Source organism: Pistacia vera, unplaced genomic scaffold, assembly GCF_008641045.1.
Source record: "Pistacia vera cultivar Batoury unplaced genomic scaffold, PisVer_v2 Contig486, whole genome shotgun sequence".
Classification (NCBI taxonomy): Eukaryota; Viridiplantae; Streptophyta; class Magnoliopsida; order Sapindales; family Anacardiaceae; genus Pistacia; species Pistacia vera.
In genome coordinates this window covers 36,858-61,006 of record NW_022196319.1, presented here as the reverse complement: position 1 = coordinate 61,006, position 24,149 = coordinate 36,858, and the positions used below count along the sequence as shown (strand labels likewise).

The 24,149-nt window shown below is 36.3% G+C and overlaps 5 protein-coding genes across 5 annotated transcripts; 2 read left to right on the top strand and 3 right to left on the bottom strand.

Moving 5' to 3' along the window:
* Positions 1 to 1,252: 1,252 nt before the first annotated feature.
* On the bottom strand, positions 1,253 to 5,116 carry LOC116146980 (O-glucosyltransferase rumi homolog). The gene is made up of 6 exons (XM_031432404.1): positions 4,409 to 5,116; positions 2,926 to 3,494; positions 2,648 to 2,840; positions 2,509 to 2,573; positions 2,164 to 2,374; positions 1,253 to 1,759 (listed from the first exon to the last, which is right to left on the bottom strand). Exons 1-6 carry the CDS (start codon positions 4,583 to 4,585, stop codon positions 1,391 to 1,393), a joined length of 1,584 nt encoding a protein of 527 aa, XP_031288264.1. The 5' UTR covers positions 4,586 to 5,116; the 3' UTR covers positions 1,253 to 1,390.
* A 4,034-nt stretch (positions 5,117 to 9,150) lies between these two features.
* Positions 9,151 to 10,290, top strand: LOC116146961 (heavy metal-associated isoprenylated plant protein 31). Its single transcript, XM_031432386.1, has 3 exons — positions 9,151 to 9,417; positions 9,507 to 9,585; positions 9,898 to 10,290. The coding sequence occupies exons 1-3, from the start codon at positions 9,412 to 9,414 to the stop codon at positions 10,218 to 10,220; spliced, it is 408 nt and encodes a 135-aa protein (XP_031288246.1). The 5' UTR covers positions 9,151 to 9,411; the 3' UTR covers positions 10,221 to 10,290.
* A 1,334-nt stretch (positions 10,291 to 11,624) lies between these two features.
* On the top strand, positions 11,625 to 12,599 carry LOC116146993 (heavy metal-associated isoprenylated plant protein 39-like). Its single transcript, XM_031432417.1, has 3 exons — positions 11,625 to 11,771; positions 11,878 to 11,956; positions 12,205 to 12,599. The coding sequence occupies exons 1-3, from the start codon at positions 11,763 to 11,765 to the stop codon at positions 12,426 to 12,428; spliced, it is 312 nt and encodes a 103-aa protein (XP_031288277.1). The 5' UTR covers positions 11,625 to 11,762; the 3' UTR covers positions 12,429 to 12,599.
* A 2,223-nt stretch (positions 12,600 to 14,822) lies between these two features.
* On the bottom strand, positions 14,823 to 18,991 carry LOC116146964 (pentatricopeptide repeat-containing protein At3g60050-like). The gene is made up of 2 exons (XM_031432388.1): positions 17,059 to 18,991; positions 14,823 to 15,898 (listed from the first exon to the last, which is right to left on the bottom strand). The coding sequence occupies exon 1, from the start codon at positions 18,630 to 18,632 to the stop codon at positions 17,172 to 17,174; it is 1,461 nt and encodes a 486-aa protein (XP_031288248.1). The 5' UTR covers positions 18,633 to 18,991; the 3' UTR covers positions 14,823 to 15,898; positions 17,059 to 17,171.
* Positions 18,992 to 20,562: 1,571 nt separating this feature from the next.
* Positions 20,563 to 23,694, bottom strand: LOC116146977 (low-temperature-induced 65 kDa protein). Its single transcript, XM_031432400.1, has 5 exons — positions 23,524 to 23,694; positions 23,210 to 23,437; positions 22,279 to 22,680; positions 21,001 to 22,179; positions 20,563 to 20,903 (listed from the first exon to the last, which is right to left on the bottom strand). Exons 1-5 carry the CDS (start codon positions 23,606 to 23,608, stop codon positions 20,830 to 20,832), a joined length of 1,968 nt encoding a protein of 655 aa, XP_031288260.1. The 5' UTR covers positions 23,609 to 23,694; the 3' UTR covers positions 20,563 to 20,829.
* Between the last annotated feature and the right edge of the window lie 455 nt (positions 23,695 to 24,149).

Here is a 24,149-nt window from a genome sequence, read left to right as displayed (position 1 = left end):
AACAGATAGGTCAAATATAACATTCTGTTTAATTTCCTCCAATATCTTATCTCCAACTTCTAAATCATGACAACCTGAGTTCTTTCTCTAATATATTTTTGTTTATGCTGTGGATTTATCAGTTGTTTGTAAGAATTGGAGGCAACTTAACAGATCATTACACATGTAAAACATTCTGTTTAGTTTCCTCCAATATCTTATCTCCAACTTCTAAACTAGAATACTGCTTCCTTCAAAATATTCTGGGTATTTTATTTAAATTTCTTATTTCTGAGTTTAAATCTGTGGTCAATATATATTAAATGTCCCAAGTAAAATCAACCTGAACTTGTAATAATTCAAGAACAAGATTCAAACTTACAAATGGAGGAGAAATTACAAACCCAGGTGCAAGGCTCTGATAAGGTGACAATACAACAGGTTTTTTTTTTTTCAATGTTATTTTGACTCAACACCCGTCTTGCCTTCATGATCCTAACAATCGCTGACTCAATCTGGGGTTTCCTGTCTTACTCCACTCTCTGCCTGGTTTCCTGATTTTCTTTGTGCAACCACAGAGCCTATCTTAACCTTAACAAACTTGCTTGTGAACTTTTCATTGAAGAAGAAGACATCATCTTGGTAGCTTTTCAAATTTATAATCAGCTTCAAATATTTTGTTGTTGTTGTAGCTTAAGAATGAAGTGATTAATTCTTAAGCTACAACAAATGTCAAACACACTCATACTCTCGTAGCTTGAATCTTTCATGTCAGAAACTGGAATAAGTCTGCCTCCACTGTTTTTGTTTGAAAAAAAAATAAAAAAAAATCACCTATATAAAATCATATTTACAGTGACACAATATAAAATCTGTATTAAAACTGTCCCTGAAGCAATTTGTTGCGACAATTCAAGCATCTATGCATGAAATGTCAAATTAGGCAAGCTGATAAATTTCACTAGAAATATTGGCTTCTTGAGTGACCAAGAGATTCCAACAATTGTGCTCCTCATATGCTCTGGCTTCTGCCCTGTTTAGATTATCATACGGATTCATCCGGATAGCTCATAAACTCAATATAATCATCTTGAGAAGAAAGCAGAAAGTAAAAATCTTTCTGGAGGAAGTTTACGAGTAAAATCATGGTATCATAAACAGAGAAGCTTCGTAATAATCTTTCTCCAGTTTTGCTTTATATGGTTTCTAATTGGAAGAACAATAAGTTCTTTTAGATGTTTAAGATGTACCGACTTGCCAAAATTGACCCATAAGCTAGTTTTGAATAGATAAAAAGTTCTTTGTGATTATTAATTTATTAAAAGAATCTATCAATGCAAGGAATAGTGTGAGATTATACACTAGGAAGATATATTATATTCTATAAAGAGTAAACAAAAGAAAAACTTTTCTATGACTGCCTAGTTTGATTCTCCGACTCCCAGTATTTCTTTTCCAATGATTCCACCCGAGTTAATGTTTTTTCATTTCTCCTAAGAATGGTACTAAGAGATGGAGGATCATAAGGGGGAGGCATCGTGCATGGGCTTGTTTCTGAGGGACCTGTCACCATGGATTCTATCATAAACTTCTTCTGTAATCCTTCCGCTGGGCAAGCCATTGTCTCCGAACAGTACTCAACAGCTTTTTCAGGTATTGTGGGCTTGTATCTCAAAAGCTTAGAGTATTGACTTAACAGATGAAACATGTAGTCATACACGTAGTTCATCTGCAACTGCTCTTGGATGAATCTGCTTGATGTCTTTCCCATTTTCTGTACCTGATAGATCCACAGAGAACAAATGAATGAGAAAGAAAAATGTATTAGGAAATGAGATTAATCTAAAATTCGAGCTAGCTAGCTACTTAGCCTCTTTCTTTCTGTATAGGGTTGGAATTACAACAGACAAAACCAACAGGGATTCCAACTTAGAAATCAATAGTTCAAGAACAATCATCAGAAAGTTTAAATGATTCCATATGATCTGCCTGCGAAGTTTAAATGCACTTTTCCATGGAAATCTCTTATGGTTATTTTATTTATTTATTTTTCTTGATAAATAGCCATGTAATGGACCTAATGGTGGAACACTACTCCTGCATGCTACTCAGCTCTGAACTAGAGGGCAAGACTTCTAATAAGGCAAAATTGGAGAAGTTTCTGATTGTTGTTAGATTTTTTACCTCTCGCTGGTGGCTGTTGCCCCAATCGACGGCGAACTTAATAGATCTGCATTTATCATCATCCTTTATGGGCCAATAGTGGCGCATCGGTACTAAACCTCTTGTGAAGAAATCAAAGTACTGGGGTTTTACTATTAAGGTAACAGAATCACAGGCAAGAATGTATTTCTCACTGACAGACCAAGCAGAACCTTCAATATAGATCTTATACCTGCATGTATAGTGCATCAATTTGAAAGAAACCTTGATGAATTAGCTAGCCACAGGGAAATGAAATACAATTATTAAAACTGGAAACATATGCACACAAATGCGCCAATTATGAATAGCTAAATAAATATTCACCTATGCATGCATTGGCTTCTTAGATCTGATTCCTTGTACCCTTGCTTTGATGCTTCGACCCAATTCTGCAAAAGGTTTCCAGGTTTCATACAAAATGCCGCACAATACAAAAATTAAAAAACCCAATATTATAAATTACCTGGGCATAAACGCGAGCATTCCAGTCTTGTTTGTCTGAGACATTACATTTAAGAAGGTCCTTCCTGGTTTCGGCAACTGCTGGATTACCTTTCCAGTACGCATACGGTTCCCTATTTTCCCATGCCATTCTTCTGTTTCCTTCTTTCAGATCCTCCAATAATGGCTCCCATGGCTTTATATTGATCTCAGGCCTGTCAAATTTTCAAAAGTCAGGCTCAGGCCTCACAAAAAACCGCTTAAATTCAACTAAAAATTTTCAAACGTGATGATACATACCATCCCCAGAAAGACCAATCGGGGAAAACAACGTCCAGAGATTGATCGTCGCTACAGTAACGAAACAATGGTGGTGGAACGGGAGCATCAGGGGCAGCAAAATTTTTTGATTTGATGACGGGCCAGTCAACGCAGTCAAACATCATATCCAAGTCAGGCACTTTACCAGGGTACTTCCGTAACAACTGTAGGATTCCCCACAGCGTAAAAACATCTCTTGTCTGAAACGACCTCTGATATGTCTCCACGTAGGCCCTTCCTTTAAGTATAACCAATCGGAAGTTTGCGGTTGGTCGGGCTCTTTCAACCATGTCTAGAGTGATCCCGGTGTGGGCCCATGGTCGGAGATCTTCATGGATCCAACGGAAGTATTGGGGACACATGGGAGGTGATGAAGGGTCAGGATCTTCAGATGGATTAAAAGTTGTGGGGTAGTTTCTGGGACAGGTTTTAGTGAGGTTTAGAGCGGTGCAGTTGAGTGGAAATTTTAACTTGTACTCTGGCTTTCGGGGATATACGTATGTTTTGGTGCTACTTCTCCTCTGAGCAAAGCCGCTGGCAGCAATAGTCTACAACACGACACACACCACAACATCAATTAACTTACAAAAAAAATCTTCATAAATTCACATTTTTTTTTTTTTTTTTCTAAGTTATACAAACTTCAACTAATCATAGAAACCCTAAAATTAACGATCAGATAAACCTCTAGTCATCACCCCTATTAACAACTAAGATAAATCAAACTTAAAAAATCTTGGATAATACTCCAAAAGTCGCTATTCAACTACTCGACGATCCAAAAACAGTTAAAAATTCATAATGCTCCTCACAAGCACAACCACTGTTTTGCTTTTAATACCATTTCTTACTGCATTTTGTTGTGGTTAATATCTCTAATTAAATATCTTGTCTTTATAATAAATATTTTTAAACACAGCTTTTAAATTTATTAAAATAAAAATCAATAGATTTCTAATAAAATTTATACATTTACAAGTTCTATTTCTAAAGAAACTATTTGCAGTAAAATCCTAGAAGAATCTAAAACAATGTTTTCTACATATTGATGAATGGTATCATCAACCATCAAGCGGTGCAAATAAGTCAAAGAGTCTGTCCTACGTGCACATGCATGTCACTAAAAACGTAAAAACTTAGTACACGTGTTCCAATTAGATTAGCAGCCTTTTTTATACGTAGTTGGGTAGACCGACACCCACGGCACACCGCGCATGTTAGGCCTTAGAATCCTCTGACACTAGAAGAAACGAAGGGCCCCGACCCGAGTGCCAATAAACACAACACCCCCAAGTCAACACGACACCGTTTTCCGTTTCTAATACACCATAGAATTAGAAGCTAATAATAATAACAAAGGAATATACTTGTCAATTTTCTTGAGCAAACTAGAATGTATGTGAGAAATAATAAAATCACATTCACATCAATAATAAAATAAAATTGAAAATTATTTACGTACAGTGGTGTCGAGCAAGCGCGTGGAAACCAACGCGCCGACGACGAGGACGAAGAAGAAGGTGAAGAGACCGTAAGATTTTGCAGGTGACTTCATAAATGGGCGCCAGATCGAGTCTGCGAAATAAACAAGAGGCCCTGATCCTGATCCGTGGTACATGTTGATGTGATTCTCTCTCATTTCACTACTACATACATACGAATCTCCGAAGGCGGCCAAAGTTGGTGGGTTTCCAGAAACGGGTAGCTGAGTGAAGCTTTAGTTGATTTGAGCTCTATCTTCCTGGTGAAGAATTACAAGCAGGTCCTTGAAGCTCCATGAAAGCTACAAAGCTCAGACTCTGTACGTCTGTTCGGGTTCAAATTTCTAAATGTTTGTTACTTATGAGAGAGAATTTTAGACAAGCATAAAAACAAAAAACCTGACATGAGATCCCATGTGCACTTAAAAAATGCTATTTCCAGTAATGAAGTTGGGTTAGGGCTTAGGCTTATAATTAGGGTAAATACTTGAGTGGTTAATCTACACAGAAATGAAGAAAATGAAAAGCAAGAGTTTAATTCTAAGTAACAGAAAAGGAAGGGGGAAAAGAAAGGAAAATTGAGAGAGAAGAGAAAAAAAGGTTAGGTATGTATGTAGAAAAAGAGTCGAAAGACTTAATAACAAAGGTGGGCTAGGTCTCGGTCTCGTGTAGAGCGGCTGTTTATTTATATTTATAATTTTCTCCTACCATGTTTTTCTATTAAGACCATAGACAAATATTACAGGACAAAAGGGTTCCAGCTTTTCAGCCCTAATGTAATGAAATGAAACATGAAAGATCAAAATAAATGAGGTTGCCATCTTTCTGACATTTCTCACATTATTTGCACCATACCAGGGTAGTGGAGTTGTGGTGGTTGATTTTTTTATTTTAAAAAATTTGGCACTGTCTAATTTAATCATTTGACAGACGAAAAACTGTTAATTCATTCCCAACATAGAACAATTAAGATAGAACTCTAAGCTCTTGTATTATACAGAGCATTGTTTCTTGAGTGTTCCCTTCCCTCCATTGGTGACTGCAACTGGTGATGGTAGGTAGTTTCATTTAATTTGATTGTGGGAAATAATTTCCCTACATAAAAGAGAATGCCTAATACCTAAAGGTCAACATCATATGGACCTTGATCATGCATCTAAAGGTCAAAATGATATTTAGAACATCTCCTAGGTTTGTGGATAGGAAAAGGGATCAGGACCCTGTATTCATGGAGGCAATATATATAGTGAAACTGTTATTATTCGATAATAGTATAGTCTAAATAAAAACAGAAGGTAAATTAATTGTTACTTAATCTCACTCTCCATAAATAAAACAGAATTTCCAAATATAACATGATAGCACATGGAATTTTAATGGTTCATAGATTATTAGGTTGTATCGAATGGTTTTTGACTCATTTAAGCACCGCAAACCCATAAACGTTATAAATAAATTAATAAATAATATCATTTCCCATAGTTTGGTAAATACAACTAATAATATTATTGTTTGAAAATGATACTATATTATCATTTCATATGATTATAAGATGATTTAATTGTTATTAATGATCATTAAAAAAAAAAAAAAAAAAAACAGATTTGAATCTTAATTGTATAAGGATTCAACAATTTTATATTTTTTTAAGAGATTCATCTATTAGTGTCAAAACCAAAACCAAGATCTATAACGTATATCTAGAAAATAATCAAAGTAATACTAATATGAAAGAAGAGAAAGAGTTACTGCAGGATTAATGGAGGATTGAATGTACTAACCTCGACGTTGGTATTTGAATCTTGATCTTTCTTTATCACTGTCTACAGTGCAGAACTTCCCCTCTTTCTACAGCTTTTCTGAATATGCTTGTAAAAAAAAAAAAAAAAAAAAAAATGATACAAAACAATTTGTCTTGTCACTAAGAAGTCTTAAAACACGGGGGATTTGCCAGGGAAACAAAGATCTATAAACTTTGCTTCTTGTATGACAAGTATACAAATACAAACGGAGCCATTCCCTGTTTTTCTCTACCCACTTAATTTTGCCTATTTTTTCATTTTATTTTATTTTTAAAGATTAATAAATGTTATATGTCTTAATATTTTTATATTTCAAGTGATGGGAGCAGTTTAAATTTGCCTTTTATTAATGAATAACATGATAGTTCATTATAAAGGCAAATTTTTTTATTTTATTTCTTTTTAGATTAAGAAATGTTGTGGATGTCTCCGTTTGAAAGTTTTAATTATTAATTGATTCCCTTAAACAACATCATTACTCTGAACCATGTGCATTGTTTTAAAACCCTGACGAAGGGTAACCTGTTTTGCTACCCGGGGTCACAGTCAACATCCAACTGATGGACCAATGACAGCGCATTTTTATTTTTAAAAATTACATATTAATCTCTTAATTTTAAATATTACAAAATTCTCCTAAAAAGTTTAAAGTAGTCCCTAAATTTTTTATTTATCAAAATGTCCCAAAAAATTACATTAATCCCTAAACTTTTGATATATCGCCAAAACACCCCTATAAAATTCGTTAACCCTATAATTTATAAATATTACAAAAACCCCCTAAGACCTAGACCTGGCAAAACGGGTGGGTGGGCCGTACGGTCCGGGTTATCGGGTGCGGATCATACGGGTGCGGGTCCTTATACGTCGATATATACGGGTCCAATATTTTGGACCTGTGCCCTACCCTATACGGGTACAGGTGGACCCGCGGTGGGCCCTTTTTTTCCCTACATGAAACCTATACCTGTACTTCCCAAAACAAAATACAAAAAATAAAAATAAAAACACCACCAAACGCACATACAATCCTCAAATTCACAGAAACAAGCATGATTACATCAAAATTTCTCCAACAAATTAATCTCCTTTCTCCTCTTTCAATCGTTAAACGCCACAAAACGGATCAAAACAATAACACAAACATTTCCCACAAAGGCTAAACTTTCAAAACAATTAAGCATTAAAACACACCTTATTCACCAAATAAAAATGTCCATCATAAAACAAACATTTAAACCTACATAAAACCTCACGAACACAAAATCCCAGATCCAGAAACAAAACAACGAAACAGATGTGATATGTGTCGTTTCACAGAAAAGTGTAAGGCAAAGTGAGAGAGAGGGAAACCCTAGGTGGGGTATCGTTGCTGTCTCTTGGTGCCGTTTGAAAGGCTGCTGATGATCTTCACACCCTTTTTTTCTCTGCTGCCCCTGCTTTCTTTCTCTCTGTGGTTTTGTTTTGTGATTTGAGATGAGATGAGAGTGAACTGTGAGAGGAGGCGTGAGCGTGATTCGTGATCTGATGAGATGCGGCCGCGATCTGAACTGAGAGATCAGAGATGAGATATTGAGATGAGAGTGAGACTGTGACTCTGTAAAGGGAGGCGTGAGAGGGAGGCGTGAGCGTGATCTCTGGACTCTGCGTGATAAAAATTAAAAACTTAGGGATTCAGTGATACTGAATAGGGCAAATACGGGTGCCGCGGGTTCACCCGTATGACCTGTGATTTATTGGACCGGTACGGGTACGGTCACAAAAAATGGGTTTAATTTATTGATCCGTATCCTATATTTTTTACCCGGGTACGGACCGACCCGCGGGTCCAGACTCGTTTTGCCAGTCACTAAGACCTGAACTGGACCGAGAAGCTACTGGTCCCGATTAGACCGGTCTGGTTTTTAAAATAAGCCACTGTGGTCCAGCTGTTAATTAAGATTCTTGGATGTATTACTCAAGAGATCCTAAGTTCGATTTACCCGGATTGCTAATAAGAGTTACTATTGAGGGGATTTACCCACTGTCAACTTCAAGACCCCGAAAGATTAGTTGAGGTGCGTGCTAGCTGGCTTGGACACCCGGACAAAAAAAAAAAAAAAAAAAAACACATCATTACTATGATCATAATTATGCTTCCAAACGAGCCTTACAAACAGTGAACATATGTTTCTCTTTCACTGATTTTGAAAGGACAACTGAGAATGATACTCCCATGTTTTTTTGTCCTTCTTTATGTTAAAATATTCCAATATTGTTCAGCTTTCCATGGGAATATATACGATCATTGTAAAACCAAGTCCAGGGTGTTTGTCTGTCTGCAGAACCATCTCTATTTTCCCATTCATCTCAGCCGTCAAATAATTACATATTATAATTTAATGGCTGTAAAAAGTTTTTTCACTTCCAAGGTTTGGAATTCGAGCACCAATGTGTTAACAAATCAAAGGTAGAAGATTTGTTTACAGAAAGAAGAGAGCTTCAGTGACAGCTTAAGTTTACTCTGAGAGAGCTTTTTCTCAGTAATTTCAGTTCTTTCTTTCTGAGAATTCCTTTGCAGAATTCTGTCTACTGTCGAAAGCTGGTTAAAATATTCGATGGTAAAGCTGACTCATTTATTTTTTTGGATTTATGTAAATGTGTAAATATATAGAGAATTCATTCATATATTTTATATTAACGAAGAACCATATACAACTTGAAAAACATAATTAAAAATGAGAGTGAATTGATGATGCTTCATAAGTGCATAAGGTCCTACAGGGTTAATGGAAAATTATATATGTTTTGCATTGAATTGTGGGTGGTGTCCAGTGTCCCCCATCATTTAACAGAGAGAGCGTGCCATGAATATATAGAAGCATATTGATATATATATAGTATATTTGTGCGTTAGTTAGAGCGCATCGGGTTGGGCATAAAGTCTCACGCTTTCCTAATCCACGCGTAAACAACTCTTTCATGCTTTCGAATTTCAAAACCCAAGGGCTTAAAAGCCTTCCACCTTTCTGACCCATTCTTCATCACAAAACCTTCTCTGCTCACTCCTGGGAGCCTTAATTAATTGCATTAAATAGTGATAGATAGAAGTAGAACCACTTCTTGTCTTTACTGGTTCATCACCAACCAACCACGACTATCTCTCCATTTGTTAAAAGCTTAAACTCAAACGACTAGTAACCATGTCTGTAAGTTTCTTCTCTCTTTCTTCACATACAAAACTCACAGAAAATATCCATTCTGGAAATGGGATTTTAACAATGTGCATTATTTGCAGATGGTCGAGGTCAGAGTTCCAAACCTGGATTGTGAAGGCTGTGCTTCCAAGCTAAAGAAAGCCCTCTTCAAGCTCAAAGGTACATAATATTACAATATTCTAAACTTCTAACGCTTGAAATGGAAAACTTTTTTTTTACCCCTCGGCTTAGATTAATGTCTTATATCTTTAAAGAAGCACTTGTTTCATTTTTTCCCTTTTCACGTTTTGTTTCTAGTAAGGCCATAAACGAGAACCCCCACACATTTAATAACAGCCTGAAAAATGGGCTTGATGTGTGTCAGAATTGGACCTAGAACAGAAGTATGTGTATAGGCCCAACAAGGGTCTGGATTATCCCTCATGTCTTACTTATTTTGGTTTGTGATTTTTTTTTTTTTTTTTTTTTAAGGAGTTGAAGAAGTGGAGATAGAAATGGAGATGCAAAAGATTACAGTAAGAGGGTTTGGATTGGAGGAAAGGAAGGTGCTGAAAGCTATTAAAAGAGCTGGAAAAGCAGCAGAGCCATGGCCATTTCCAGGATACTCTCATTTTTCTTCATTTTACAAGTATCCAAGCTACATTGTGAACCATTATTACGATACATATGGAACCGCCAATGGTGCACATACGTTCTTCCACACCCCTTCTGTTTACTCAGTTGCTGTGGCATCTGATGAAACTGTCGCTTCACTTTTCAGCGATGATAATCCCCATGCCTGCACTATCATGTGATTTTCACCATGAAATTGCTGACCTTTGAGTGTTTTGCTTATTGTAGGGGTTAAAAATCTTCAATTCATACATGGGTTTATTAATTAATATTTAGTATTTTATGAATTTTGGTTTATTTGTGAGTTTATATATATACTTCTTCCAATGACAGCAAATGTGGTTGTTTAATTAAATATTAATGGAAATGAAGTAATGGGGTAGGACTGGTTCTGGTTCTGGTTCACACTCATTCTTCAACAAGAATCATACGTCTGAGTATCCGATAACCTAATTGATGATAATCCAGGGCAATATCCATGCGCAATGAGTTGTTTGTTGACAAATTGGGGAACCATAACGTGTTGAAGATTTTTGTGGTCAGAAGCATTAAAGATAATACAGATCTTTCGTCCTTCTGACCTTTTGAGTGGAGATATTCAATTGCTTTAATTATTAGCTTTTCAACTCTTATTATTACCTTTTGGATGAAGAGAGATTATTGGCAGTGAAAAAGCAAAGATAGCCTCGGCTCGGTCCCCCTACTTGCTCATAAATTATGCCAATATATATGAAAGATCAAGAACAGCTAATTAGCAGATCTTAAACCGAAACCCTCGCAGTGATATTAGGTCTACGACTTGATCTTATAACTCTTAGATGTGATAACTTACAATTAGTTATCTCTCAAATAAAGTGGTGGCTATTTTTTTGGGGGTTAGTTTAAGCGCATCGAAGATGTTTAAAGTAGTTTGTTTGTATTTCAACTAATTTTTTAAATAGAAAATCGAATAAATCTCCACAATGATCAACCATATTAGTGTCTAAGAGTATCTTCAAATGGTTCTTTATATGATCTAAACTCTTTATTATAAAAATAAATAAAGAGTTTATCCATAAAAATAAGAGTCCAACAGATTTTTTATCTTTAAAATATAAATTAGAGAGTGAGTTTGACTCTCTATATTTAAAAAGTCAAATTTCAATCTCTATCATAATGTTAATTAATAAACTACAAATTGCTATGTATTTTATTTATTAATTCTCTCTTTCATTAAGTCTCTTCTTTAAAAACAAAGAGTATCTTCATTAAATTTAATGAATCTATTATATTTGAATAAAAATTATATTTTTTATATTTTAAAATTAACGAAAATATTCTCAGAAAGATGCTCTTCAAATAATGACAATTAATCTCATATTAGACACTTTTGCTAACTCGGTAGTGGTTTACGTGTAAAAACTTAAAATAAAAATAAATTAGTTAATACCTTTCAAAATCAGAAGAAAAAACAAAGGGAGGGGATTCTATGTTTAATCAAGCGGCTGAAAACAACTCACATGTCAACTTTTTGTCTTTTAAATTACCAAAAATGTGCCACGTGTTCAAGAAGACGTGTGTAAGGAACCACTTGTTAGATGTAAGTATTCATTCACAAAATTGACGATCCCACCTGAACCAAGAGCCTCAAATCTCACCCTCTCACCCTTTTCTTTATAAACTCCACATGGTTCTTAAATTTTCATTTTTCATTTCATTTCTGATATCATCATCCTCTTCCTGCCATGGCTCAGGTACTCTTACTCACTCATTCCAACTGTTTGAAATAGTTTTTATAGTTTCAACAACATAGAAATTGTCTTAAATTTTGTTTCTTTCTTTGTGAATATGTGAAAGCAGAAGGTGGTGTTGAAGGTTTTGACCATGACTGACGATAAGACCAAGCAGAAAGCCATTGAAGCTGCTGCTGATATCTTTGGTATATTTATCTTCCTCTACTGTTAACATTCTTCAACCAAAATCATCGACGTCTTGTTAAATATAAAAAATAAAAATAAAATTTTTGATTTGAACATTTGATACATGAGGGTTTTTCTTCTTTCTTCTTTTAAATATATTTGAGCTGATCGGATATTCTGGAGTAGTCAATTATTTTTTTCACCTTTGAAATTATAATATATATTTATTGGAAGTTGTACTTATAGAAGAGAGAGTTATGACTTTCAGGAGTTGATTCAATTGCGGCTGATTTAAAAGACCAGAAGCTAACAGTGATAGGGCAGATGGATACAGTGGCAGTAGCGAAGAGGTTGAAGAAAGTAGGAAAAGTGGACATCATCTCAGTTGGGCCAGCCAAAGAGGAGAAGAAACCAGAAGAAAAGAAAGAAGAGAAGAAAGAGGAGAAGAAACCGGAAGAAAAGAAAGAAGAGAAGAAAGAGGACAAAAAATGAAAAACCATATGTGAATTTTTCTCTGTAATAATAATTATTGTAGCAAAATTTTCATTCATGCTTAGCAATTAATGTGATTAGATTTAAAATGGTTTGCGTGAATCGCCAGATTTGTCTCGTTGTAAACAATTAATATTAAAGCGCAGGAAGAAGAAGTAGTTTTTGTTTCCACGAGTTTCCTCATCTTGGTTCTCTTATTATTCCTTTACAGCTTAGAGGACATAGTCATGTTAGTCTAATTAAGCAGAAAAAAACAATAAACTGTTAGCACGCCCACAGATTCTGCTTCACCAGATATACCATTTGAATGATACAAAAGTGTCACGAATTGCATCATTCTTCAAAACATCTACATCTATCAATAATTTATGGTTACAAAATTAAATACAAAACAATAGAATTTTACGAGTAAATGTAAGCACTTAAAACGCAGTTACGTATTCATTTGAAAGTTAAAGAAAGTTAAATTAAGATGTTTGATAAAGACACATATATATTCATTTGAAGTCAATTTGTATACACTTTAACTAATATTTGGATTTAATTGAATACTCTACGAGTTTAAATGACTAAGTAAGTTATAATATTATTATAGGGCGTTTGGTTGGGGGTTATGTGGGATTACTGGGGTAATGTCATCTTATATTATTTGATTATCATGTTTGGTTGTCAAGTAATATAAGATACCGGTAATCTTCAAATACCAATAGTAGTTACTATTGATAATATGGGAGGTAATCTGATTACCTCCATTTTCTTAGATATTCTAAGATTACCAAGGTTATCATTTTTTGTTACAATTTTATCACTTATTAATAAAATTTTTGGACAATAATACCCCTACTTTAAAACAAATTTACATTAATATCCTATTTCAATTTTACCCTTGTTTAATTAAAATATTGGACAATAATGCCTTTATATTTAAAATAATTTACAGACCACTACTGCCACCCAGCCACCATCGTCGACGGCGAGCCAACCACCATGGGCCGCCGCCGGAAAATCACCGGAGTCCCCAAAAAAGAACGAGATTCGGTGGGAGACTCCGGGAGGCTTCGATATGGTCGTTTCTGACCAAATTGATGGCCGAAAACGGCCATATCCGGCCAGATTGATGGAACTGGCCGTTAACGACCAGATATATTCTGGCCGTTAACAGCCAGATCTATTCTGGCCGAAATAGATTTGGCCGATAATGGCCAGATCCATCGATCTGGCCAAAATAGATCTGGCCATTTTCGACCAAATCTAGCCTGATATGGCAGTTTTTGACCATCAAAATGGCCAGAAACAACCATATCGGAGTCTCTTCGTCACGGTACTTTCGTAGATTTCCGGCGGTGGTTTGCGGTGTCGGCAGGAGGTGGCAGGAGATGGGGGTGATTTCATCATAAATTAAAGTTTTATATAAGCGGGGGTGTTTTAGCTAAATCTGAAATATTATGGGTTAAAAGAAATTGTTCAAAAATTAATAACAAAAATAATCTTATATTAATATTTAAAAGGGGGACAATTTAGTCATTTAAATATAACCAAACATATTAATATAACATACCCACCAACTAACCAAACACATTTTTTTAAAGATTCCTAGTAATCTTCTAAGGTAATTTATCTTTCTAGTAATCCAACATTCCTAGTAATCTAATATTCTCAGTAATCTAACATTCCTGGACCAAACGCCCCCTTATGGTAGACGGCCTTAAGGTTTAAAAAACCCTTCAACTAATCTCTGTGATCTATTAAATACCTCACAAACCTAAAAGACTAATAATTATTGTGATAGATGATCTCAAAATTTGAACCTAAAACTTAAGAAAAGGAAGAGAGAAGTCACCGCCAGACAATCACATGGGGTCAAGAACTGCAAACTTTACGAGTTCAAATTGGCGAATTGATAATACTGAATAAACAACGTAAAGTGATGAGTGATTTAGCCATCCAGTGTGAATGGGGTTACGTTTTTATGAAGACTAGATAACAACATTCACAAATTACAGGTCCCTTATATAAGAAATATATCTAATCAGTGCCCATAAAATATATTATCCTTGTTTCAAATTGAAACTTTGACGGCATTCATCAGCCGCCTCGTCGCAATCAAATGTGTAGCCATGGATTTTGAGTTTGACCATCAAAGCATGGATGGGATTTATGGAATGAAGAATTTTGAGAACGGTATAAGGCTAAAGTCCGAGAGTCGGTGGGCGTGCGAGGATGGCATGCTGTGTATTGGCATGTAGCTGCATGTTTATGTAGCAGAAGCATTATTTGAGTTCTTTATTATCTGTTGAAGAATCAGAAGATTTATGTTGTCTTTATTATCTGTTGAAGAATCAGAAGATTTATGTTGTCTTGGAGTGTAAGGCTTGTCTTGTAAGGCAGCTTGAAATCATGTCATATGATGGTTGATAAGACGCCATTCTTTGGACAGAAGAATATCAAACAGTCTAACTCCTTAGCTGGAATGATAATGGTAGTAACAGATTACAGGTCATCAATCAATTATCATCACTCCTCTTTTCACACTAAACCTGAAGAGCATTGGATTAGGGTTCCGAGAACAAATCATCATCTCTAACATTAGCTATTGGATCTATTCTCATAAAGTTTCTTATTCAGCCTGTTCCATCTCTTCCAACAATCAACAAACTACCAATACCCTGTTGTACTAAAAAATTACAACTTTTGACTGTAACAAGTGCATTAATGACTTAATGTCAATAGCAGGCTTCATTCTAGAGTAAGAAATTTGACCAAAAAGACGGTAGAACTTTGATCTCCTTTTGTCAATAGCAGCCTTGATTCTAGATTTATGACCATATGGGCGTACAGCAAATCGAGTGAGAAACAAAGATCAGATACCCGTAGAACGACTCTAGAGAACAAGAGAATTACTCTATTTCCAAATAGGTCTCCATCATGTTGCTGTCATTGCCGGTGCTTTCAACAGCAGAATCACAAGGTCCACAACAATGAAGATACCTACTACCACCCTTGGCAACATTGCAATAACCTGGCTGCTACGGGATACTGTCCACGTCATATTTGACAATTCTGTCTAAATGCCTTCATCAAAACATCAATCATCGCAGTTTCTACCATATACGGCATTGCTGCCGCCACCTCCATTAGCATCACAAGCAGCTGGAGATATAGCACCATGCCCATGCACCTCTCAATTGCTTTACCATCCTAACTGCCTCCACTGTCTAACCTTATTAGCCATAATGCTCTGAATATTTTATACAGTTATCATTCACAAGCTCCTTGCAGCCAGCCAAAACACCATCCATTGACCATTATTCCCAACTTCTATCAACACCTCTGTTCTCAGTTGTCTTCCTTCATTGTATCTATGCCACAACCACCTCAACTTTATCTCTCCCATCCTCCACTCAAAACTCTGCAGAACTTTATGACTTATAAACTCTCAATTCTTGGAAGTCTCATGAAATGGTTAGGACCTGATCAGAGCCATAAAGATCTCATATCAACGACGTAGTGACATTCATTAAAGGAAACTTCAAAATTTAAACCAAAACAAGAATCTAGGTCAAACAATGAAGCTTAGTAACGGATAATTTTCCAGATATAACCTATAACATGTGAAAAAGGTGGGTTGATTGGAACACGCTAACACCTCTATCAACAAGCCTAAAATGAGCAGAGAAGAGGGAAGCAAAAATACGGAATAGGAATGGGTATATAAGTAAATAAACGACATCATTAAACCAAGACATTCTGTTGTAGTATATGTATATTAGACGTTTTCTATAAACAAAGAATGAGCACCAAACATCGCAAGGATTGCACTGAGTATATGGAGACTGGAGTGAAAAACAGAAAGATATATAGTATCTTATACTGACTAAAATTAGTCTATTGCACAATTAGTTCTTTTAAATTTCACTATGTCAAAAACTAAGAGTAATATAGGAGTTGAAATCGATTTGGCGACCAGGCTATTAATTAAGCACATAAAACAAAGAATTAATAAAGAGGTTTTCAAAGGAAAGCATGAATGTATTATTTTTCTTGAACTGAGAGCCCTTTTGCTAAGTTTAGTTTGTAAGTATAAAGTTATCAATCATAAACAGAGAACCCTGCCTACAGTTTCAACGAATAAAGAAAATATGATCTGCATGAGCTCTTTACATGCTTCAACATAAAAAATGCAAGCCAATTTGACTCTTTCCAACTTCTGTTAAACTTCCTTCTTCTCCCAATTTAATTTCTCTATATTGATTCCCATCGAGGATTTGTGGTCAACTCCATGGTCAAATAACTGCTCCTGTCCTTAAAGAAAATTTACCAATATATTCACATGAAGGTCAGATTTCAAACTCTAGCAGGAAGAACTTTGAGGAAAATTCCATCTTGATCTCTCATTGGAAATTCTGGTAATTAAAATTATATTTGGTACATAACAAATTATGCTGCATCATCATGATAAACACTGAGTGCCAGGGACATTTTGATAATCTGATTACTTTAATACTGACAAACGCACAAATAAACCCATCAAGCAAGTTGGGAAGAATGAAAGACACAAGTGTAGCTTTCTATTATATCTCAAAATTTTGCTTGAAAAAATTTAAAAAGGAGAACAGATGTGAATGTTTACCATTTCCTTGACACTATTACAGGCAGCAGGCACATGCTGTCAAGAGGGCTGAATTGACAAGCATGTTCCCAGTAATGTTACAACTGAATTATTCCGAATTGCACAATTCTGTGCTAGCATCTTCTATATCTTCTGAATTTTGACACTAGATGTGCATATTTCCCCTTTTCAACCATGTGTCGAATCACTTCATGTGCTTCAGACAACTTTCCTGCATTCCGCAAATAACTGACTAGGGTATTATACACAAGGAAATTTGGATTACAACCTCTGGATTCCATTTCTTTCAGCATTGAACATGCCTTGTCAAACTTCCCTGCCATGCAGAAACCACGAATCATGATATTGTATGTAAATACGTTTGGAAGCTGTCCCTTGACGATCATCTCATCAAACAGTCCCTGAGCCTTCTCAAACTCCTCGGCAACTATGTAACTTGTTATCATAACGGTGTAACAAACCACATCAGGCATGCACCCTCTATTGATCATCTCATCAAAAAAATACTGGCATGCCTCTAAATTTCCAGCTCGGCTCAGGCCATCCATCAATGTGGTGAAATGAAGAACACGTGGATCAAAACCCACTTCTTTCATGTGATTTAAGAGATTAAGTGCTGCAAGTGGTTTATCTCCTTTGCCAAGCACATGGAGAAGGATGTTATATGTATGAAGATCAGGGGAAAACCCACTTCTACCCATTTCATCAAGTAACCTGTGAAATTGCTCCAACTTCCCTAACCTATATTTTGCACACATAATAATGTTATAAGTTAGAATATCCGGGGGATGACCCTCATCAGACATCTGCTGATACACCCACTCTATCAACCTATACTGCTTTATAGCAAGAAGTGAATATAGAACTGCATTATAAGAGTGTTTAAATGGCCTATAATTAAATGTCTTCGATTTAATAAACCTCTCCACAACTTTCCTAGCTAAACCCGCCTCACCACAAGTACAAATCAATATGTTAAATGTCCGTGCTGTAGTTGGGAACCCGTTCTCAATCATCTCATCAACCAGCCTCCACATTGCCTTAAACTCCTCACATTCTGCAAATATCTTCATTATCAAATGATAAGTGTTTGCTGTGTGCCTAAAATTTTCCTGCTGACCCGACCATACAAAAAACTTGTAACCCAATTTTGCACACCTGGTCTTGTTTGCATAATCTACGTTTCTCAAAATTCCCAAAAGAACTTCCCTGACAAGTATCCCTGAAACCCTAATTCCTGACTCGCTGAGAGCCAATTTTGCATCAAAACCAGGACCATCACGCTGTAAAATTTCAAGTATTCTTCCAGCATCAAACTTAACATTATCAACAAAAATTCTCCTCACCGAGAAATGCCCCTCCGAGCACTCATGATCGTAAAAACCGGGTTTTTCAACTGTAGCAGAATCAAAATCAGAACTTTCCCACTCTTTGGTCAAACTCTCCTCAATGCAATTAAGCCCATCATGGACTTCACCAACATGACCACTATGGTCGCAAAACTTACGCGAAATAACAAGAAAACATGTAAATTTATTAACTATTCTTGCACCAAATAAAGCCACAGAGTTCATTGTTAAGACGCTGGAGATATCCCATTATCGCCGCAACGTTACAATACAAAACAAATCCAAGAAACTCAGTAACAGGATGAAATTTTTGAACAAATAGGACTGAAGGAAAGTTGAGCACCCAGCCATTAAACTGAAAATACCCAAGTGCGTAATACGGCTCTAATGGAAGAGAAAAACGCCCATTGAACAGAGATTATTGACAGAGCGAGGACTAACCTGGTTTTAAGCTGCTTGTAGAGAGCTCTATTAGAACTTGACCCGACCAGTCGAGGCTTTCATAGTGTAAGTAAGCCACCGAAGTGGTGGGGAGACGAACTGAGGTACAATGAGAAAGCTAAGGGAAACAAAGAGAGAGCAATCTGGTGTTTCTTGTCACAGAACATTAATATGCCCAACCAATCCTAGAACGAAACGTAATAAACGCTGTGCAAATTGCTTAAGAGTTAGCTAATTGCGGATTTTATGTTTTCCTGGTGAACAAGAGGTTATGGGATTTAGGTTCGATAATGACAATGTCATCCCTGAGGTTTAAAAAAGTAACATAGGCAAACCTCAGGGAGTCAGGGACAAAAGTCAGTATACACCATTTTGATTCTACAAGACAAAGTGTGCTTATACCAAAGCTCAGGGACTAAATGTTATTTTTCAAGGTTTTTTATTTGGTTACCGTTTTACATAATTTATTCATATTAAAATTATTTAATATTTTCAATAATTAAATCAACAAAATTAACAAAAAAATAAATATAATAAAAAGGATGTTAATATGTTCTGGTCTTTCTTACAAAATTATAGTAATATATATTTTTCTTATAATAAACAAATTTGTCATTTAGCTAAGAGTAACCTACTATTTCACATCAGCCGATTTTAGCCCTATTTTTTCTTTTTAATGACCTGATGGTGTCCGACTGTCTAGGCAGTTTGCGTACACTTTAATTAATCCCTTACGACCCTGAAACTATTAACCAGATAAAAACTCCATGACTATCCCTAACAATCGATGAGAGAGTTAAATTAGACCTTTGAGTAATACACTCAAAAGCATTATAAACTACTAGCTACCCAGAGATAGTTATAAAGATTAGCCTTTAAACAAAAAAAAAAAAAAAAAAAAAAATTCAAAGGGGTTGAAAGTTGGAAAAATCAGAAAAAAAACAAGGAAGGAAAATTAGGGGAAAATTTACATTCATATCCACCAAATATTATGCTTTAGCTTATACTCTTAGCTCTGAAACAAGAAAAAAATTCTAATATTACATTTCATTAGGAAAATATTGTCCTCTGATTTTACCCAACTTTCTATTCATTTCATATTTTGATTCTGTCCACTTTCTAAGCGCTTATCTTTCTACTAATAATATTCTTACAACTAAATATAAATAAGTGTACAACTAAATTATATAATAGTGTATAATTAGGCAAAAAAAAATGATTGAGTAGCTATTTTACATAAATTTTATGTAATTTTTATCTGATTGTAGACTAATGTAAACAAAAACACGATATATTTTTCTTGTCTATTTTGTTCTACTTTTAACTAAAAATCTTTTTAGTATGGTAATTGGTGACCACCCTTTTGCTTGCTATAATTTGAAGACCCTTTGATCTTTTTAACTTCTCAATCAATCTTTCACTCATCAGGTCAGGGTTATTGTACGCGGTATCTTTTCAGTCCAGCAAGATTAAAATGAAAATATTAAGGCTTTTCACTTATGGAGGAACTTCTGTTGGTTTTCAGAGTACACATTTTTTGTGGCCGGTCTAGTCCATTACTAGTCGAATTTTTGTTGCAGCTTTTAATGTATTGAATAACATCCTTCTAGTGAAGCAGAGGGCTTTTAATGTTATGAATGAGATCCATCTAGTGAAGCAGAGGGCCAAAACTTCAGGTCCAAATACAGTTTTGATGCAAATTAGACCACCAAAATTCCTGAGAAAGCAGCTCAAAACTTGTTTCGAAAAGAAAATTATTAGGATAGTTTCATGCTATTGCTGGCAAAGGGCAATGCAAACAACCATTGCCTTACAGATATATCCCTCACGCATCACTGAAGATTCATCCATCTTATAAACACACAAAACTGTAATAAAGAGGTATAACCCAATCTACAATCTGACACATTTATGGGTACATAAAGAGTAATACAAACACCGAAGAAAACCACACTTAATTGAAAACACAAATCATATTGTATCAATTGCCAGACTCCTGAGGTCTTCTCTCCTCAGTAATGCCGGTTTCCTGCCTTGCCCCATCATTAGCAGAATCTGACCAGCCAAACAAGGAAATAACACAAATGAATCCCAAACAACAGTTAGCAGGCAAACTTTATAATTCACAAATTATCAAGTCATTGATACTTACCGAATGAGGAACCAAGTGACTGCTGAGATCCCTGGGACTCACCCCCTTTCCCAAACCATGAACCAACTGCTCCTTTGATCTTATCAACTACACCATTGCCAGAAGTACTACTATCATTACTAATAAAGCTGGAACTCATGTCCTTCTCTTTGGAAGAATCTTTATTATGAGTGTCCAGCCTCCTGGCCACCTCCTCGGATTCGGTCACTTTTCCCATAGGCCTATCTGTTTCATCAGGTTCTTCATTTCGCTTGTGCAAAGCATCTGAAATCACCTCACTCACAGGCCTAGAGGTTGCTGCAGGTTTCTCTTGATCCACTTTCTTCTTATGCAAAGTCTCAGATATCACCTCTGATAGAGCCTTGTCTTCTTCTCCGGGCCTCAATTTCTCTGCAATGTAGTCCTTCACCGACACTCCTTTGTCTTGCCCATCAACCCCACGTTCCTGGGTACTGCCAGTACCAGTACCAGTACCAGTACCAGTGGTAGCACCCTGCATTTTTGACCTTTTTGTACTTCCTGCTCCTGCAACCTTCTCATAAACTGGAGTCGGCTTCTCTGTCACAGTAGCAGCCATTTTCTTTCCATAATCTACTGCTGATCCTGACATGGAATTTTTATCCCCTTCACGCACTTCATGTCCTCCTGTGTTGTCTTTCTCGCCATATCCAAGCTTGGAAGCTACAACATTCTTAGCGGATACTGCTCTATCTGTGATTGCAGAGGTGGCAGATGAAATTTTCTGAATGTAGCTACCCTGGTTCGAAGGCCTGTCAACTACGTTCTCTTGCGGGTTGTCTTCTGTGCTCATACGTTGTGGGGGAGTTAATCCTGGTGAGAACTGGTCACGCTCGTTGGAAGGCCTGTCAACTACCTCCCCTTCCGGGTTGTCTTCTGTGCTCGTACGTTGTGGGGGAGTTAAAACTGGCGAGAACTCATCACGCTCGTTCGAGGGCCTGTCAACTATGTTCTCTTGTGGGTATTTTTCTGTGCTCCTACGTTCCGGGGGGGTTAATTCTGGCGAGAACTGGTCATGGCTTCCAGTGGGCACACTGGTAAAAAAATCTTCAGTTCCAGTAGGTAAGCTCTGTTTTTCTTCTGAATTTGGTTTTGGTTCGTCATAGATTTTCATTTTGTCAAAAGAAAGAAGATCTGGGTTTACTCCTGCTGCTTCACCACCTGCAAGAAAATATGTCGCTCCATTCAATCAGTTGAGTTTCAATACTAAAAACTAGAGAAGTAGAATCTGGAGGAGCATTGTACCATTATTAAACTTACCTTTGCCAGTATGGTCACCGACTTTGGCCTGATAATTCACAGGAACATAAGAACCAGGTGTGTCCTTTGGGACAGCGAGATCCTCCTCCCAGCGTTCTGGTCTTTGCAAGTTGACTTTCGGTTGCCCAGAACGTTCCTCTTCACCGTGGACTAAGGTTCTAGTTGGGTCATTGTCTCTGGGGTGATGAATTCCTGGAGCAGTATGAGATGCAGGTGTATTTTGTGGTGCGCTAGGAATTTCACCCACGGCTGTTTTCAAACCCTGATCAACGTTTTTAACATCAATCCCTTCGTCAGGGTTCACGTTGGGTAACCGAGTATCAACCTCCGTGACCTTTGACCTTCCAGAATTGACTCCAGAGTCCACTAGCCCAGTGGTCTTAATGGCTGTAGCCTCATATACTGTGAAAATTAATTCATTACAAAGTCTCAATAATAACTAAAAAATCCCTAAGACAATATTACCGTATTAGTGAAATTAGACTCTAAATTAATAACTACTTAACATGCTTATATTGTGATATTACGTGCTCAATAACCACCCAAACCTTCCACAATATGAAAAGACCAAAATTTAAGCAAGAGATGAATGATATTTAGTCCTGATCACATTCTTTTTTGAAATTAATTCACAGTGTAGTCTTGTATTGTTTCACTGGTGTATTTTACAGTCGGTTACCAAACAATTCGCCCTTTATACATTTTACAAAATATATTTACTTTCAAACAACTAAATACGCCTATATGCAGAAAAATTAACATATGTAACGCCTGGTTTTTCAATTAACTTTACCAGTAAAAGGAATTATTCATGTTCAATTTTCCTTAGTCTAAGGATATGTACAGAGCAACATATATTATAAGCTTGTTACCCAAAGAAGGATATAAATATATACAGAAAAAGAAACTAATAAGTTATTAATTAACATACTTGGTGCACCATGAACTTCAGGGTCTTCAGCCATTTCTTCCTCATCATCGTCTTCCTCATCGAGATCATGAACATCAGGGATATGGTCTTGGTCTTGGTCTTGGTCTTGGTCATGGTTTTGACCATGACCATGTTTTGTGAGTGAGTCTTTTATCTTCCTTGCCTTTGCCTTCACCTTCGTCAGAACCGACTTCTTCTCGTGGTGCTGCTCATCTTCACCTTCTGCCACTGAAACAAATAAACCCACCATCAGCAAAAACATAATATGACATAATTAAACTTCTTCCCACAAGTTAATTTCTTATCAAACTTACCGCTACTGGTGTGATGCCTAACCGTGTGGGGTTCGTGCTCTTGAGTTTTGCCTTGACCATGAGCATGTGTCATTTGGGATTCCATTGAAACAGTGACTGACAGAGAAGCGAACTTAATAAAATTTGTAGTTACAATTAGAAATTGAGAGTGTTCTGACGTGAAAAAGGAGAAAGACAAGAACCCAATATTTATAGGGAGCATCACAGCGCACCGTTTTTGCCACCTCTGCATTGATTCACTGTGTAGAACCCTGACACGTTTCGTACGTTCGATCTACCGACAACTCTCCATCTTGTGCCACGTATTACGTGTCTGTTTGTATACGTGCCCTTAAACCTGCGTAAAGTGGCTCATATATTGAATGATCTTATCAATATGATCAATAAAGTATAAACTGCCCTTACGTAGATTGCCATGAGTTAACTAATACTGTTTAAAATAAGAAGGCCCCATTGGGATTAGGTGTCGGTACCGACAGACTCACTGTAGCCATGGGTATTAATCAAATCACATCCGTCGACATCGCTAATTAGAGGTCAAGTGCATCAATATGCATGCGTGTTCCAGTTGAATGCTTAGGACAAATCCTTGTGTTTTGGTACTCTTACAGATCACGCAGTCGGTC